General features: G+C 37.9%; 1 protein-coding gene across 6 annotated transcripts in view; it reads right to left on the bottom strand.

The window, feature by feature from the left end:
- The window catches only part of TP63 (tumor protein p63), a 259,044-nt gene that overhangs the window by 147,990 nt on the left and 91,957 nt on the right, over nucleotides 1-19,097 (bottom strand). For 5 of the 6 annotated variants that reach the window (XM_032171896.2, XM_032171898.2, XM_032171901.2 and 2 more), the window contains 2 exons: nucleotides 7,867-7,995; nucleotides 6,956-7,088 (listed from right to left, as the gene is read on the bottom strand). In XM_032171896.2, the coding sequence (XP_032027787.1) occupies nucleotides 6,956-7,088; nucleotides 7,867-7,995 (262 nt within the window). The remainder of the gene's footprint in view (nucleotides 1-6,955; nucleotides 7,089-7,866; nucleotides 7,996-19,097) is intronic. The other variant, XM_032171899.2, reaches the window with a different exon arrangement.

Raw genomic sequence — 19,097 nt, 5'->3', positions numbered from 1 at the left:
ATAAAAAAGGATGAGTTCATGTCCTTTGCAGGGACATTGATGAAGCTGGAAACGATCATTCTCAGCAAACTATCACAAGGACAGAAAACCAAACACCGCATGTTCTCACTCATAGGTGGGAATTGAACAATCAGAACACTTGGACACAGGGCAGGGAACATCACACATCAGGGCCTGTCGGCAGGGTGGGGGCCTGGGGGAAGGATAGCATTATGAGAAACGCTTAATATAAATGATGAGTTGATGGGTGCAGCAAACCAACATGGCACATGTACACCTATGTAACAAACCTACACGTGGTGCACACGTACCCTAGAACTTAAAGTATAACAAAAAATAAAAATATTAAAAATAAAAGGCACTTTACACCAAACAAATAGAGAAATTCCACCAAGGATCATAAACAATAAGATCAAGATAAAAATGACTACACATCATAACTACTGGTATCGTCTCTCAATGGTGAGGTTAACTATTATTTGCTTTATAGTTGCCTTCCTGAGTCTAAAGTTTTATTACCTTTTTGGATCCTCAATATTTTTTAATTGATACATAATATTTTACATGTTTATGGGATATATGTGCTATTTTGTTACAAGCACAGAATGTGCAGTGACCAAGTTAGGATGTTTGGAGTATTCAATACCTTGAGTATTTATCATTTCTATGTGTTGAGAACATTTCAAGTCGTCTCCTTCATCTACTTTGAAATACATATTGTTGCTAATTATAGCCACCCTATTCTGCTATCCAACATTAGAACTTATACCTTTTCTATAATGTATGTTTGTATACATTGACCAACCTCTTTCAATCACCCCTTTCCAAACAGCACATCCTACCCAGCCTCTGGTATTTATCATTCTACTCTCTACTTCCATGAGATAAATTTTTTAAGCTCCTACATATGAGTGAGAACTTACAATATTTGTCTTTCTGTGCCTTATTTCACTTAGCATAATGACTCTCAGTTCCATCCATGTAGCTGCAAATGAAAATATTTCATTCTTTTTTTTTTTTTTTTTTTTTTTTTTTTCTGAGACAGAGTCTCACTGCGTCGCCCAGGATGGAGTGCAACGGCAGGATCTCCGCTCACTGCAAGCTCCGCCTCCCAGGTTCAAGCCATTCTCCTGCCTCAGCCTCCCAAGTAGCTGGGACTATAGGCGCCCGCCACCATGTCCAGCTAATTTTTTGGTATTTTTAGTAGAGACGGGGTTTCACCTTGTTAGCCAGGATGGTCTCCATCTCCTGACCTCGTGATCTGCCTGCCTTGGGCTCCCAAAGTACTGGGATTACCGGCCTGAGCCACCTAGCGCCTGACCTTCATTCCTTTTTTATAGCTGAATAGTATTCCATTATGTATATATACACCAAATTTTATTTCTTTATTAATTGATGGACACATAGGTGAATAATATTGCAATAAACATGCAAGTGCATGTATCCTTTTTGATATACTGATTTCTTTTCCTTTGGATAAATATTTAGTAGTGGAATTTCTGGATTTTACGGTAGTTTTTAGTTTTTTGAGAAATCTCCATACTGTTTTCTGTAGTGGTTATATTAATTGACATTCCTACCAACAGTGAATAAGAGTTCCCTTTTCTCTGCATCCTCAATAACATCTGTTATTTTTTGTCATTTAAAAAATAAACTAACTGGGGTAAGATGATATCTCATTTTGGTTTTGATTTGCATTTACCTGATGATTAGTGATGTTGACATTTTCATATAGTTATTGGCCATTTTTACGTCTTTTTTTTTGAAAAATGTCTTTTCATATCTCTTGATGTCAGTAATCTCATTTTTACTGGGATCTATTGCTGGAGAATTATTGTATTCCTTTGGTGGTGTCATATTTTCCTGCTTTTTCATGCTTCCTGTGTCTTTATATTGATATCTGCATATCTGGTAGAATAGTAACTTCTTACAATGTTTTTTGAATTTGCTTTCATAGAGGAGGACACTTTCCTGAAGATGTTATCTATGAAATTAGATGGGTAGGCAATTTTGGCTTTTATTCTCAGTGTATACTGTCCTGTAGCCTCTGTATAATATCTTCAGTTGTAAACAGCATCAGCGGTGTCTATGATTTCCCTTGTGGCTTAGGGTGTGGTTGTTAGTGGAGGCTGTAGTGAACTTTTGCTGGGTTTTGGACACCCAGTAGGCCAGCCTTTGGACTCCTGCAGTAGCAGTAGTGGGCTTAGTGTGCCTGTCCTTGGACCCTAGGGCAGTGTACACTGGTACCATTGTTAGTGAGTCCAGGCAAACCAATTTCGGGGTTCCCAGGTGGCTTGCTCAAGTGGTTCGAATGGCAGTGGTAAGGTAGGTGGGTAGGCAGGTTCTTGAGCCCCTGGGCAGCTGGCATGTCATGGGTGATGGCATTAGCAGTGGTGAGGCAACCCTCTGGGACCCAAATGTTCCACACTGGTATTGACAGTGGCTGTGACAGCCTGGGTGGGCCAGACCTCAGGCCTGCAGGTGATGCATGTAAGTTGGTGGCAGTTATGGTGGTAGCAGCAGTAGTTGGGTGGGCGTGACCAGAAGGAATGCTCAGGTGCCAATGGTGACATACTGAAATGGGCAATTTTCAGGCCCCCGGATGGTGTTCCTGGGCACTGAGGGGTAGGGCCGAGCTGGGCGAACCTGTCCTTAGGCCCCCTGGTGGTGTGTGTGGGCACTGGTTGTGGTAAGCAGAAGCAGGGTGATCCCCTGGGGGGCTGGCACAATGTTCAGGTCAGGGCCACAGCAGCTGCACCATGGCCCTTCCACTGGGAAGGAAAGAGCTGCTTTGAGAGTTTGTTCTTTGCTTGCATCTCAGTCCCACCACAGTGGTGGCAGCTGTGGGCAGTGAGATTTGTCCTGAGGTACATGAAAATGTGTGGCTGCTACTCTGTTGTGGGGTGAAAGGGTCGCTGCCTGTGGCTCTTGCCTCAGCCTTGGTGGCAGCCATTCCAGGCAGGGAATGTCAATGGTGCTTCAAGGATGTGGAGATGCATGGGCTGTTGGGCACCAGGGTAGGATGCAGTCTGGTGGGGGCTGCGTTTTTGAAATGGTGTCATGCTGTAGCTGCTTAGGACTCAGAGGTTTGTGGGATTCAGCACGAGCTCTCTCTCTGGAGCAATACTGTTGAGTAGTCTTCAGCTCCTTACATTAGTCTCAGGGCCCATGATGGTCAAAGGGTTCTCCTTTGGCTAGGACTGTAGGAGTCTGTGGTGGGAATGTGGACTGTGAGGGGTTTCCCACTTACCCTCACCCAACATTAGGGAGCCTCTCCAGGCTCCCAGATGATCCCTCACATCCCTTTCTTGTTTTTGGTGCTTCCTGTCACTTCTCTGTTGAATTCCAGTTTTTTCCCTTAGATGATCTATTCAAAATGTGACAATCTACTTGCCATTTTGGCTCCTCTCCGTGGAGTAGGTGGGTATGATGAATCCAGTCAACCATTTTGAAGACTTCTATCTAAAACTTTAAAGGCTATAAAATTTTACCTGGACTTACCATTTTAGTTATTATAAACAATGCTGCAATGAAGCCTTCATTTCTGTGTGTGTGTGTGTGTGTGTGTGTGTGTGTGTGTGTGTGTAGGTACTTATTTATATTTGAATAGTTTTGTGGAATATCTAAAACTGGAACTTACAGGCCAAAGGGAAAGTGTCTTTAAAATTAAATAAATTAGAATGGAAAAGTTGCCTTCCAATGTATTATTTCAATTTATACTCTCATAACAAATGAAAGGATTGCCTGTTTCTCAAAAATCTCACCAGCATTGGTTATTATCATTAAATTTTTTGCTGATCAGAAAGATATAATTAATCTCATTATTTCAATTCCATAATTTTTTGTTAGTGGAGAATTTGAACACTTTGAATCTGTTAAACATTTGTACATTAATCATTTGTGAATTCCCTATATCTTTTTCCAATTGGGGAAATTTATCTCTGTTATTAAATTTTGAATATTTAGTTTATTGGGGTTATTAAGCTTTTGTCATGAATTATAATTTTTAAAATTTATGTCTTTTTAATATAAACTTTTCTTTAGTCAATTTTTTAGTCTTATCTTTTAATACTTATGAGCTTTACATTATGTTTTTATAGTCAATTATTTTTATAACAGTTACCCAAACCTGATTATTTTTCCTTTCCCTGTTTTGATCAATTTGACTCATATTTTAAGGCCTAAATAAAAAATTACCTTCTCTGCAATGTGTTGCCAATCTCAGGCACACTAAATCATTCCTTTTTCTGTGCTTTATAAAAACACATAAACACATATATCTAACTACTTTTCATAGATAATTTTATACACATTTGCCTTTTCTGCTGTGTTATCATCTTCTCAAGGATAGAGATCATGATGTGTGTCACAAAGATCATAGGTGCAAAATTGTTACGGCTAGACCTACTGTATGTGCTTGAAATATATATGAATCTTGGATTATATAAGATGTAGGGCACTATGCTAAGGGCTGTTGCCTAAGTCTTTCCAGACACAAATAGGCTACACAGATATTGGTCTTTTGATACTTAGAGCTGAAGCCTCCTCACATATATCTGGGATGATTCAGCAAGTATTTACAAAAAGGAATAGTTTTAAATAATTACGACCAACTCCCCAGGGAAAAATCCAATACAGGTTAAAAGGGTTTCCTTCAAAGTTTACAAGGAATAAAAAAAAAATTGCAAAAGTAAGAGTTATGTAGTTAGCATCAATATTCTGGGAGAAATTTTAAGTGTTGATATTATTATCTACCTCATGAAGACATGACAGGCATGCTTACACAGTCTATGAATAATACAAAGATGGGATATAAAGTAACATATTATTATTATTTTTTTTTGAGATGGAGTTTTGCTCTTGTTGCCCAGGCTGGAGTGCAATGGCACAATCTTGGCTCACTGCAACCTCCACCTCCCAGGCTCAAGTGATTCTCCTGCCTCAGCCTCCTGAGTATCTGGGACTACAGCCACCCCCCACCATGCTTGGCTAATTTTTGTATTTTTAATGGAGATGGATATTCACCATGTTGGCCAGGCTGGTCTTGAACTCCTGACCTCAGGTGATCCACCCACCTCGGCCTCCCAAAGTGCTGAGGTTACAGGCCTGAGTCAATGCACCTGGCCTAAAGTAATATACTTGACGACAGAATCAAGAACCTAGAAGTTCCTTGAAAACAGACTAAAATGTCAAATTTTTTGGAGTGACTCCACTCACGTTTACTTACTAACCTAATGGAGTTCATTTTTCAGTGATACTAAAATAATTCAAATTAAGAAGGCACACATTGTCTGCAATTCAAATATCCTTTGCTAACAATCAGAGCAAAACACAGTGATTCCATTTCATGACTAGTTATTAATGTTTAGGTTGTATCAAAAAATCAGTAAAACTGGGTTAAATTTCTCAATTTTGAGATTTCTATCCCTAAGAATACGACATGTTTTTTTCATGTCCATGAGTTCCTATTTCTTGTATAGTGAGAGAATGCTTGGCTACGGTCCTAACTTAATGAATATTAAATTATATTTAAGAGGAAAGTAGTTTATTTGCAGACTTTAGGAATATTTAGCTATTAACCTATACATGGAAAAGAGAAAAGAAAATATGCTACCAAGTAATGGGAAAAAAAAGAGTCTCAAACCAGTTGTTGTAGCAGTTCAGAAAGACTAAGAATCTAAAAGGATCCTGCCTCCTACTTTCTAAACCAGAACACTAGCTGTTAACATCCTGGGTAAGTTTACCATTTTTCCATTCTTGTTATCCAACTCCATTTTTGTGGCCTTCACACATGGACATATATGAGAATATAAAAATGTTGGAATAGTCATAAGGCAAGAGAAGCCCCAGGATTTCTATGTTATTAGGAATATCTCAGGGTTTTTTTTGTTTTTTTTTTCCACAGGCAGAGCAGCCACAGATAGGTAAGTTTATTCAGTTAAATTCTTTCTCACTCTACCTTTATGTTCCTTTCAATACAGATGCCTCCAAGTGCCCAATTTCATTTACCTCACTGGCATAACCTCATTTGTTTTCATTTTGTCTTTTAGCTCTCTCTGCATCTCCTACTATGGGGACCTACTGTGTACCTTCAAGCAGTGGACATGACAAGTACAGCCCTGTCCTACTTTAGAGGCAAATAAACAACTCTAACACTGTGTAAGAAGTAATTACTAGGCATTAAGGGACAAATAAGAATTACCCAGAGAGGAGAAAAAATGTGAACGGTATCCTCGAGGAGAACATTTCCAAGAATACGAGGAAGTAAGAAACAACATGGCACATTAAGAAACTACATGCTAGAAATGGGTGTGGTGGCTCACGCCTGTAATCCCAGCACTTTGGGAGGCAAAGGCGAGTGGATCACCTGAGGTCAGGAGTTCAAGACCAGCCTGGCCAACATGGTGAAACCCTGTCTCTACTAAAAATACAAAAATTAGCCAGGTGTGGTGGTGCATGTCTGTAATCCCAGCTACTTGGGAGACTGAGTCAGCAAAATCACTTGAATCAGGGAAGCAGAGGTTGCAATGAGCTGAGATCATGCCACTGCACTCCAGCCCGGGTGACAGAGTGAGACTCTGTCAAATAAATAAATAAATAAATAAATAAATAAAATAAAATAAATTTCTGATTCTTTTGCTGTCCCTACCAGCTAGAAAGCCTTGAGCTGGTACCATCTTTTCTAAATTGGGGTTGACATGAGGAACAATCAAGATAAAAGATTTAAAGAATCTCTCTCCCCACACGAATGGAAACACATATATTATAGATATTTGAGGCAGACCCAGAATCCATAATCCACACCAAATCTTCTCTCAGCTAACAATGTACTCTCTTCGCAAAGGCCTTGGCCATTCAGAGCCACCTGCCTTTTTACACATGACTAAGAAGACGGGTTTAACAGAGCTATAGATAGCATGGCCCAAAGATTGAAGAGAAAGCCCGTGCCACTCACCCACATGGGATCACTCAGGTCCGAGTCCTGCATGCGGATACAGTCCATGCTAATCTCAATCTTGTTTGTTGCACCATCTTCTGATGGTTCATCCACAAAGTTCAAGTCAATGGGCTGAACTGAACATATAGGCCTAACACATATGAAAGAAAAAAGTGAGTTAGGCATGGAAAGGGACTAAAACATACTCATTCTGTTGTTAACAACAAGCACTTTCTGCTTCAAAGTCAGCAAGGCTTATTGGTTTCTTGGAGTTAGAAACCCTAGGTTTGAGTCCTGGCTCAATCACTTATCAAATGTGTAATTTCAAGCAGTTCAAATCCAACCAACCCCACTTGTTAAATGGGGATCATGACCTCTGCCCTCCTCAGATAATTACTGGGTAGGGTGCGGGAAATAACGGATGTATCTGTGACAGAGGATTTTATACTCTATTCCTAAGGGTCTCCAGTGTGCTGAAATACTCTTTTCACCTTTTCTTAATTTATTGACTTATCCAAACCTGATTTAATAAAGAAATAATAATAAGTTTCACGGCAAGGTATAAATAAACAATAAAATTTAGTGTTTTATCTTCTCAGTGAGTACCTGCATTATAAAAGTAGATAAGTCTTCAAGCCAAAGGAATGGATTGTGAGTATCAGAGAAACATTGGGGAAGTTAATTTGGTGCAGGAGGCCTTAGGTCCTCCAAAATTACATCACCTTGGATTAGTAAGGATCTTTTGGTGTTAGAAACCTGGAAAAAATCACCACTGAATTTTGAACGAAGAGATGGCATTGTAGTCATTCACTTTTCCTAAATAACTTCCACTGATTCGAGAAAAAACATGCCCTAGTAAGCAATATTTTGACCACCCACATTTACCTACTTAGCTTAAGCACAACATTTCCTGCTTGTTTTATACTTACTGTTCCAGAAAATCCCAGATATGCTGGAAAACCTCTGGACTGAGGAATTCATTTGTCTGTGTGCTCTGGGACATGGTGGATCGGTAATAACTTTCTTTCCAAGAGAAGTGAGCTGGGGTTTCTACGAAACTTAAAAGGACAAAAATGAAACTAGTATTATACTTTCTGTATTTATGACACTGAATATACTCTATCATGAAAACATCAAGTGAATCTATAAAACCATGCAGGTATATATGTAGCACATGTTGCAAGTTGCACAACTGGCATTTCTTCAGATAGTGTAATGAATCCAATTTTGCCATAAAATGAGGCAGACCTCCAATGCTAGACAATCTCATCTTCTATCAAAGCTCTCCTTTCCTAACTAATAATATTATTATGCTCTATACCTCCACTATCCAACATCTGTGTTCTGTAGATTTTGAAAAGAAAATAAACATTTCCTCATTAAATCTGACAGCAAGTCTGACCTATCATTAAACCCATTTTATAATAGTCTCAACTGATTATCTGCCCATTCTGCCACCAGCAGGTAAGAAATAGAACGAGGAAACAGAAATGAACTCAGAAAATTTAAATTTTTTCCTCAGATTAATCACCCCTCCCATAACCACAATCTTAGAATCACACTGAGGGACAATAAACTCAAACCTGTGGACCTAATATTTTTAAATGTTTCATTGCCAGTTACTTACCTTGATGTGTGGGTGGTTCTTAATTAAAGTGCAGAATTGTATGTTAGACTTAATGATAGGCAAACATCTGAACACTTTGCAAATGAATCCTATTTCTGTCTGCTTCATTTTGCTGCTGAGCCCTCAAGTTTGCCTTATTTTTTTTAGACATTTATTCCTATATATTTGGAGGAAAACATCAGCTTTCTCAGATGATGAGTTCTCCAAATCTAAATATTATCTGGGCAGATCATCTTAATATGTGATTTGTTGTGATAATCAGTAGACTAATTTTATCCCAGGATAAAATTAGTTAAATTCTTAATTATTACTATTCCTGTTATAAAGAATTAGAAAAATACTGTATTAGGATAGTCAATCATCTTCTTACAATTTCAAATATGTGTGCTGGTCTAGTAATACAGTAGAAGATACTAGTATTAGATTTATTAATGCTGATTTCCAAGCTACCTGCAATAGCACATTCATTTGCTCAAGTTAAACATGCATAGAGGACTTATTTGCCAGGAAGCATAATGGAAACTGGAAATAAAAAGTGTATAACACTGTCTCATCTTCTAGGAAGTGATGGTATAGAAGGAAAGACAGGAAAACAAACCTACAGTAAATGTGTTAGCAGTGTAGACAGCACTACGAAAACACAAAGATGAACAGTGTAATTTTTTTTTTTTTGAGACGGAGTCTCGCTCTGTCGCCCAGGCTGGAGTGCAGTGGCGCAATCTCAGCTCACTGCAAGCTCCGCCTCCCAGGTTCACGCCATTCTCCTGCCTCAGCCTCTCCGAGTAGCTGGGACTACAGGCGCCCGCCACCACGCCTGGCTACTTTTTTGTATTTTTAGTAGAGACGGGGTTTCACCGTGGTCTCGATCTCCTGACCTCGTGATCCGCCCTCCTCGGCCTCCCAAAGTGCTGGGATTACAAGCGTGAGCCACCGCGCCCGGCTGAACAGTGTAATTTTATTTGAGGAATCAAGGAAAGAGCTTTAACTGATGAAAATTAGGAAGGTCAGGTAACAGCTAATGGTACAGAGTGGGCACTCTATGATAACAGCATAAACAAAATACTATAATGGAAAATAGCCTGGTATGTGTGAGAAAATCACAAGCAACTCTGTGTTAATATTTTGAAAAATTTTGGGCAGAGAATGCTGGAAAATTAAGCCAGAGAGATAAGAAGCAACTTATGTGCTATGTTTTTAAAAAGCCTATGTCTGTACTTGTGGTGAAAGAGAGAGAGAGAGAGAGAGAGAGAGTGTGTGTGTGTGTGTATTTACATATATCAAAATATATTACATAATATAGATGTATTTATATATTTAAATGATATACATATATAATTTAAAATATTCATATATAAATGATATGTATATTTTAAATAATATATATCTCAAAATATTTTAAATAAATTTTAAATTGAGGACATTATAGATTTACATGCAGTTGTAATGAATAACACATAGAGATCCCATGTACCCTTGACCCATTTTCTTCGATAGCAACATTTTGTAAAACTACCATATAATATCAAAACTGGGATAGTGACGTTGACAAAATCCAGTGATCTGACTCATAAATCCTCAGTTCTACTTGTACTTATTTGAATGTGAGTATATATATATATAATGTGCATATTTCATTTTATACAATTTTATCACATGTGTGGAGTAGTGTATCTATCACCACAGTCAGTATTAAAGGATTTGATTCATGAGACAGACACAGTCGGACTATGTTTTATACTGGTAAATCTGGAAGTTGTGTGATGGAAGAATTTACAGCATGTCAGTTTATGGGTAAAGTGGCTATTTACAATGTTCCTGCATCAGTTCAGGTAAGACAACAAAAGGGCAAAATCAGTGGGAATGGAGATGATAGGGACAAAGTCAATTATTAGTCAAAAGGCTAAATCGGATATTGGTTGTGTTACTAATGAAGGGAGAATGAAGAGTCAAAGATGACTTTAAGTTTCCAGCTTGATTGAACCGTGTGGTTGATGATTCTACTAACTACATCAGTAAGTATAGTTGGAGGATCTGGCTTGAAGAAAGAGAGATGATAAACTGCATTTTAGCATGTTGAGTTCTAAGTACCTAGGGATATGTAAAAAGTGAAACCAACTTAAATAAGACTTAAACTCTAGGAAGAAAAATAGACCAAAAGTTTAGAAACAGAAATCTTCCTCATAGTGGAAAAACGAATATGTGAGCATGGATACAATGACCTATGCAGAATAGGTGCAATGAGAAAAGGTACACGGGGCTCCACTTACAAAACCTGAGAACTAACAGACCCTGAGAAGTTTATGGTGTTTTAGAAGCCAAGGTAAAAACAAAATTAAAAATAATCAACAGTACTCAATGGCAATGGGATCTAGGAAGATAAGACCTGAAAAATACCTACTAGATTTGACATAAGGAGGTCATTGGCAACCTTGACATTAGAACCTTCTGTAGATTAATGATACCCTCAAAATATTTTAGTGTTTTGAGGAGTAAATGGGGGTGTGCAAAAGAAATGTTTTTTTGGATACAATTGGATTAGAAGAACCTGAATTATGCCTAAAGAGGAAGGAGCTAGTGTGGACAGAGAAAATTTCAAGATCCTGGAAAGAAAGGGAATGGCATGGTAAGAAATCCTGGAATAGGCAGGTTGGAAAAGGTCAAGGCATAGGTAGAGAGGACTGTCTTGAACTAAAACCCCTTAACCCCTCACTCTAGGATGAAGTAGATGGCAAAATTAAGTACAGATATAAAGGTTTTCATAGGAGATAAATAGAAGTCAAGGCTGATGATTTCAATTTTCTTGATGAAGCAGGAGGAAGACAAGGCTATCTGCTGAAAATTGAGGGGGTCAGATATTAAGTGACTATTTGGGAAATAAAGGTGAGGGATTAGAAATGTGAATCAGTTCAGAAAACATGAATTTGTCATCTCCCAACCTACACAGCTATGTGATTATCTCCAGCTTATACCACTGGGGAAGGGAACAAAATAATAGATAAAAACAATACTACTGTTGTTCCACTGAATAGGTTACATCAGAGAATTAAGGGAATTGTGAAGACTAGCTTTGGATTCAGATTGGAGAGGGCAGGAAGAAGGTCCAGGGCAAGGAAACTCTGTCTCTTCCAAAAATACAAAAATAAGAAAGAAAGAGAAAAAAGGAGAAGAAGAGAGAGAAAGAAAAAAAAAGAAAGAAAAAGAAAAAAAAAAAAGAAAGAAAGAAAGAAAAGAAAGAAAGAAAGAAAGAAAGAAAACAAACTATGTCTCTAAGGTCAAAACAGTTATATAGGGAAGGAATCAACAAAATTGATAGAAACGGAAGAGTGGGGTATGAGAATTAATGAGGTCCCTATAATTAGAAGACCATCTGATAATCCAGTATCTTTAAATTAAAAGGGTATATTAATTTTCTTCACTTTTCTTTTGAGATTGTGGCCAACTTGGTTTATTTACTGCCAAATAGTGAGTACAGAAGAAGTAAAAGTTAATGGATTTAACGTTGAAGTGAAATTTATAAATACTCTCATGATGACATTTTTGAATATATTTGATTTACACTAAAATTTGTCTTCAGGTAAAACTGAAGTATAAGAAAATAGGAAAAATAAAAGTAAATGCAATTCATAGAAAATGTCAAAAACAGAAGTGAACAAAGGCATGAATTATTCCAAAACCAAAATGCAGATAAACTCCCATATGAGTGGCCATATACATGGACCCATAAGGACATCCCCAACATCCAAAGATCTAAACGGAATGCCTGATAGCTCGGAAGCCAGGTGAGCACTAGAAGGTAAACATCACCACACAAAGTAGGCTCCAACAATAATGATATTAGTGTGTGAGATTCGACAACGTGTGAGTTTCTAAGTTGGCAGAAATGTAGATTTAGTTTCTAAAGAGATCGATAGATAATGTGACCAACATCTTCAATAATAAAGACCAACGCAGATTCAAAAAAGAGTGTTACGTAGAAGGAAGACATTATCTCTAAGGCAGAAGAGAGAAAAACAGCACTGGTTCCATTCTCATCATCTATTTCTATTATTTCCCTTATTTCCACATAGTAAGTTGTGGTTCCTGTCTATACTTATTTTGTTATTTTTTTGTTTCGCTTTTATCGCTAGGTTCTGACTCCTAAAAGTCATTTCCCTGTATTTCTAATGTCACCATAATCACCTGTGAAAACTTGGAAAAGCCTCCAGACTCCTCAAACTTCAGCTTCCTTGCACGTGACAGCATGGAAACGAGGATCTCCACCCCACTGCCTTTCCCATGCCTACCCAGCCCTCAATGCTCTCTTCCTTACATAGTACTTCCTAGTTTCTAATTTAAGTATAATTTTTCTCCTTTGAATTTTGTTCTTTTATTTCATCTCATCAATGCTACTTTGTCCTACTTTGCTTGTTCAACGATTAACCTACTGCAGAGGATTTTAGGTAATTTGTGGGTGAAACATCTCTCTCTCAACTCTGTATTTCTTGTGGTTTCATAGCTCCTTGAGGATAGAGTTGAAGAATTTCAAGTTTTGGAATGGGGCTGACCTAGGTTCAATCTCAGTTCTACTAATGACATTCTTAGAGGCCATGGCCAAGTTACTCAATGTCTTTGAACCTTAGTTTCTTCAACTATGCTTCCCTCAGAGGGGGGTTGAGAGGCTTTCTTTAAATGTGCTACATAATTTTTATACAGTGCCTGGTAGTCAATGCATTGGTTCTATCACAAAAAGTGCTATCGTCTGCATCCAGGACATACTTGCTGAATTAAACTGATTAGATAGTGTGTTTGAATGGTCTCTTCAAGCTTTTAAAGTGTCACATAAAAATAAAGTAATTATATGAAGCCTATCCTTCCCTTCCATCTGTGACCTTGGGTCAAAACAATACCCTCATCACCACTCATTTTCTTTTAGATCACCTTTGTCTTAGACTGGCTACATTAAATGAGGCAACTTTACTCCTCTCAGGGCTTCAAGGGAGCTTTATTACAAAAGACAGGGGTGGTGGAGGGGAGTTGGAATAGATCAGTCATTTTCAACTTGTGTTTCCGGATATCCTCAGTTTCCTGGTGACTCAGTGTGTTCACCAGAGGTAAAGAAACAGCCAGTGTTGGTGGGACTTGATACACACCTCCTTAACACCACGAAGTTCAGCTTTTTCTTGTCTAAGGTATATTAGGGGTCTGAACAAGAGTCCATTTAAAGAAAGTGTCTCTTTCTTAAAAACAAAAAAAGAAACATTAATGGTCTATGTTAGGGGATCTTCATGGCCTTTTCTTTTCATGCTCAGTATTAATTTCCACTTTATGGATAAATATGTTGAAACACTATTGAGAGAAAAGGAGGAAAAAGATTAGCTGGTGCCATAGGGCAGGAAGAGTGAAGCAAATCCTACCTATCTTCCAAGGCTTTACCTTTGGGTGACTCTGAGTATCAATTTACTCATAGAACAATCACTCTGTTCAAAGGTTTTTGTCAAGTCAGTCACACCTAAAGATAGAAAGCCCGAAGTCTATTTTTTTTTGAAGTTGTTTTTCTTGGATTAACTATCTTACACTCTGCATTAATTCAGGAAAAAAGAACTTGACAGAAGTGACCTGAAAACATAAAGAGGTGTCTGCCAATAGTCTGGACTCCCTCTTGCTTTGCCTGTTCTTCCCTAAACGCTGTCATTTTAGTCTGTTGCACCTTTATTTTCTGTCAGTGTGCTTGAAAATCTCCAAATCTCTAAAATTGCAGATTCCAAACAACCTTAGTTGCATAGATGGGTTTTAGAAATAATAGACCTGAGAGGTCGTCTAGCTTAGTTTTTCTAATTTAACAGACAGAAAAACTGGTTCACACCAGATACATTTCATGAAAACCTAAGTGGTGTTTTTTTTTTTTTTTTTGAGATGAAGTCTTGCTCTCTTGCTCAGGCTGGAGTGCTGTGGCATGATCTTGGTTCAGTGCAACCTCCACCTCCTGGGTTCAAGCGATTCTCCTGCCTCAGCCTCCTGAGCAGCTGGGATTACAGACATGCACCACTGCGCTCGGCTAATTTTTGTATTTTTAGTAGAGACGGAGTTTCACCATGTTGGTCAGGCTGGTCTCAAACTCCTGACCTCAGGTGATCCACCAGCCTCAGCTTCCCAAAGTGCTGGGATTACAGGCGTGAGCCAGAGCACCTGGTGCTAAGTCTTTATCTATAGTCCAAGAAGAAAAAAATTGTGCATCAGAAACAAATTCTTGTCATGAATTGTCTAACCCTTGACGTCTTTTAACAGTTCTCGTACTTACTCCCCTTTGGAACATCCAAACTTAAAGCTATGAGACTACAAATAGACTTGATTGCATAGAAACATCAATATAAACTCATTTAACAAAATAAAATAGCACTTAGTAGTGATGCAGACCAGAGGCTCATTGATGCGACTAGATTTCCTGGCTCAAAGGCCTCCTTGACAGGGTGTCAGCAGTTGTAAGAGAGAATGTTGCAGGAGAAATCTCCAATAGAGCAGGCCTGGAGGGACCTCCTCCTCACCAACTGTGATCAAACTGGGATATCCTCATTGGGAGGATGGGATCAGAAATAGGTATAAACCTTTGAGGACCTCACAAAATGTCAGCATTTATACATGATGATCTTTATGTTCAGCAAGGATAGGGAAGTTGTTACTCAGGTGTTGGTAATAAATCTGAGATTTAAATTTACATTGTTTCAAACTCATGCTTCGCTGAATTACACATATGGCTCCTAATTTTCATTCACCATAAAACTTGGGCAACATGAAGTTCTCATAGTTAAGAGGAATATTTCTTTTTTCTGTGAAATAACTATTTTACTAATTCTGTCTTATCAAAATAGTCATCCTTTTTCCACAATATGACCAGAAAATTGGCATAAGAAAATGGGTAATGATAGGTGAATGATATTTACAGAATGCTTGCACTTCTGCAGATTCTCAATGTTGCCAGAAGGAACTGACTCTCAAATGTAATATAAGAAAAGACAGTTAGGATTACTATTGCTCAAGGAAACTTGAGCCCTCAAAGACTCTGGAAGTATCCCCAACCCTTCGATAAAAGTGATTCAAAACTCTAAACATGACTTCTTCCACCTATCCATCCATCCAATTTACCAATCCATCCAATTATTGCTTAAGCTTTAATTATCAACCTCCCCAGATCTTTTGCAAAATGAGTCTTCTGGTTAGCTTCAGAAGCATTCCTGACCTCACGATTCCTTTTACATTTTTAGTTCAGAAAACATTCCAATACTTAGAGTTTACTCTGCCATCATTATAACTATTCCATCATTAATCATCATACTTAGTTTTGAGGATGCCAAAGAATACCTTGATGCCTTTTAGTGTATTGCCTTTTTATTGTACCTAACAGTGCCCAAGGACCCTGGAGGACTAAATTTATTCATAAACTTGAGATAAATTTGTCTCCAAAACTCACTTGCAAACTCTAAATTAAGTCCATTAGCATCTTTTTTTCCTTAGATGGAAATCTTTCCTTTTCAACCCCATATGGAAAAATATGAAGTTCCTTATCTCTCTACTCATCCCAACTCAAATCCATGTCAGCTTAACTCTCAGAAAACAAAACTTCAAAGAATAAAATTCACTTAGAGCATTTTGTAAGCCTTAATATCTCAATTTGCCACAATTTGAACAAAAGTTGTTATCAGGGAAATTCTTTTTATATATTACTGAACCAATATATTCTTAAAAAACTCTATTTTGTGTATTTCAACACTCATTTCTCCTAGTTAGTTGACCTCTTTTCATCTTCAGAAGTCTTTTCTCTCCTGACTGACCATGACCTGTCTTAAAATCTGATTGCCCACAGCTTCACAGCTTGCTTCTTCCATGATCTTTTACTGTACAGTCCAACCCCATATTTCTCCCATTAAAGTTCTACATATTTAGCCCAAACTTGGCAGTCGTTAATTCTGAGGGAGTGTCCTTTTTCTCTCTCAATTACCACATTCTCTAAAGTCTTATGTTTTGTGGCCTGTTCTTTATCCTAACCAACTTCTTCCTTAAAGGTAATGATTTCTCTGAATATAATCCCCTTCACTCATGCTCCCCATCCCACTAAACTTCCTTGCCTTTTTCATTAGTCAGCAGTTGCTCCTAGTAAAAGACTATGTAATGATCAGCATTCTGAAGCAGAATTTTCATTAGGTTACTCCTTTTGTGACAGAGAATTTAGTCATTAACCCTGCATCCTTGACAAAATCTAATCACCTTTGTCTCTCATTCTTTTGAGCAAACCCTCCTTACAAATTGTTTAGCCAGCTGATATGGTTTGGCTCTGTGTCCCCACCCAAATCTCACCTTGAATTGTAATAATCCCCATGTGTCAAGGGCAGGACCAGGTGGAAGTAATTGGATCATGGGGGTGGTTCCCCGCCACCCATTCTGTGCTGTTCTCCTGAAAATGCATGTGTCTCATGAGACCTGATGGTTTTATAAGTATCTGGCATTTCCCTGCTTCCGCTCATTCTCTCTTCTGCCACCCTGTGAAGAGGTGCCTTCTGCCATTTTGTAAGTTTCCTGAGGCCTCCTTCAGCCATGCATAACTGTAAGTGTATTAAATCTCTTTTCTTTATAAATTACCTAGTCTCTGGTATCTCTTCAAAGCAGCATGAAAGCAAACTAATACACCAGCTGTATCCTACAGGTTGTTTTCATCCTTGAGCCCTTACGCATTGACCTTTTACATAATTAACCATCTTCCCCCAAGTCATATTCTTTACATTTGCCAACACTGAGCTCACCTAGAAAGGATACAATATTTATATATCTTATTTGGGTTCATACCCTCAATTTGGCATGCTTTAAGTATTCTTGTCCTTAGTTCATTCTATCATAATTTACCCACAAATTTACCCACATTGAAATGGTGTTTCCATTTTGTGTATGTAGATCTGTTGCCTCAACCAATAAGACACTGACACTCACAAAACATTATTTTCCTTTTTTTTTTTTGGACAGATCTGTAGAAGGGAAAAACTAGAAAGGGCTTTATTTCTCATCATCTCTACTCCTTTCTTTTTATAAATGAAACTCATAGGGATTTTACTCATATGCCACAGGAAGTCCACAAGTATCTAGTTCTGTAGCCTAGCCATCCTGGATCCTTACACAAAGCTCTTCAGACATAAAGTGTACAGTCAACACTTTTGCAAACTGTACTGTCTAACTCCACAAATATAAAACGTTATCAAACTTCACTCTACTATACTAAATTCATCAGTTAATATTCTGACCTATTTCAGTCTAGAATCGGGCATTTGGTAGAAGACAAAGATAAGGAATACTTGAGTATCTTGTTTAAAATGTCATTTTAACATTAAAGCATGCAAACATAGTAACATGCATGCTCACAAACAGGGTACTTATTGAGAAACTGCCCCCAAATTAGAATTTAGGAGAAATTTGAATAAGTGCAATCACCATGATATCAGGTTTGGAATACATCAGGGTTTTACACAACTGTGAACACTTGATGGAAAATGCATGTAACATCCACGACTCAGATACATGAAAATGGAGCTCAGGAAGGACTATGGGGAAATCGAAACCTGTAGAGAAGGTTTCTTAGGATTAAAGAATGTGATAAATTGAATTGAGACAAAAAAGAAAATGAAATATGGAAAAAGAAAAAGTAGACCTTCTTGGAAAAAATTATAAGGTTGAATGGTTGGAAGTACCTTAAGTCATCTAGTCCAAACTCTTAACTTATTAACAGTGATCTTGCAACCTCAGCCGAGTATCTGTACCACATAAGGCTGCTCACTCTTTGTCAGACAACTCAGAATGCTGAATGAGTGATTTAAAAATTGAGGAAAGGTTTACTGCCCTAAAACCTCCAGACACTGGTCTGATTCATGCAGAAAATAATCCAATTGCAGTGGCCTTCAACCTTTTCTCAGTTACAGAATCTATTATGAGAATCTGATTACAGTTCTGAACAATCTTATACAATAAACAAAAGAAGTAAAAATGAAGTATACATACTGACGTACATATAAGTGATTGGGTTTGATTTTCAAAGATTTTATAGACCTTAATCCACATTCCTAATCCAAGTCCCATAGCTGAAAGCACAGTGAAGAATCTGCACGGTAATCTTTCATCTGGATTAGGTGTTGGCAAACTACCACTCACAGGTAAAATCTATCCCACCACTTGTTTTTGTAGGTAAAGTCTTTTAAGGACACTGCCATATTTATTTAGGTGTTGGTCTATGGCTGCTTTTGAGCTACAACAGCAGAGTTGAGGAGTTGCAATAGCAACCATGTGGCCCACAGAGTCAAAAATATTTTCTGGCCCTGTGTAGAAAAACTTTGCCAACCCCTGGTGTATATAAAAGACCTTTACAGATTTTAAAATAAATTGCAGTTTGAGTTGATTAGTACTTGTGAAGTTGTAGAAACTTTCTCTTGGACCATTATATGTGGAGTACAAAATAAAAGTGGGAGATCACTGGGCTAATAATATTTGTCAACCCAGGGAATTACAAGCAATCAGATGTGG

This window comes from Hylobates moloch, unplaced genomic scaffold, assembly GCF_009828535.3.
Source record: "Hylobates moloch isolate HMO894 unplaced genomic scaffold, HMol_V3 SCAFFOLD_13, whole genome shotgun sequence".
Taxonomy (NCBI): domain Eukaryota; kingdom Metazoa; phylum Chordata; class Mammalia; order Primates; family Hylobatidae; genus Hylobates; species Hylobates moloch.
Note: the sequence above shows the minus strand (reverse complement) of the source record. Positions and strands in the feature narration are given on the sequence as shown.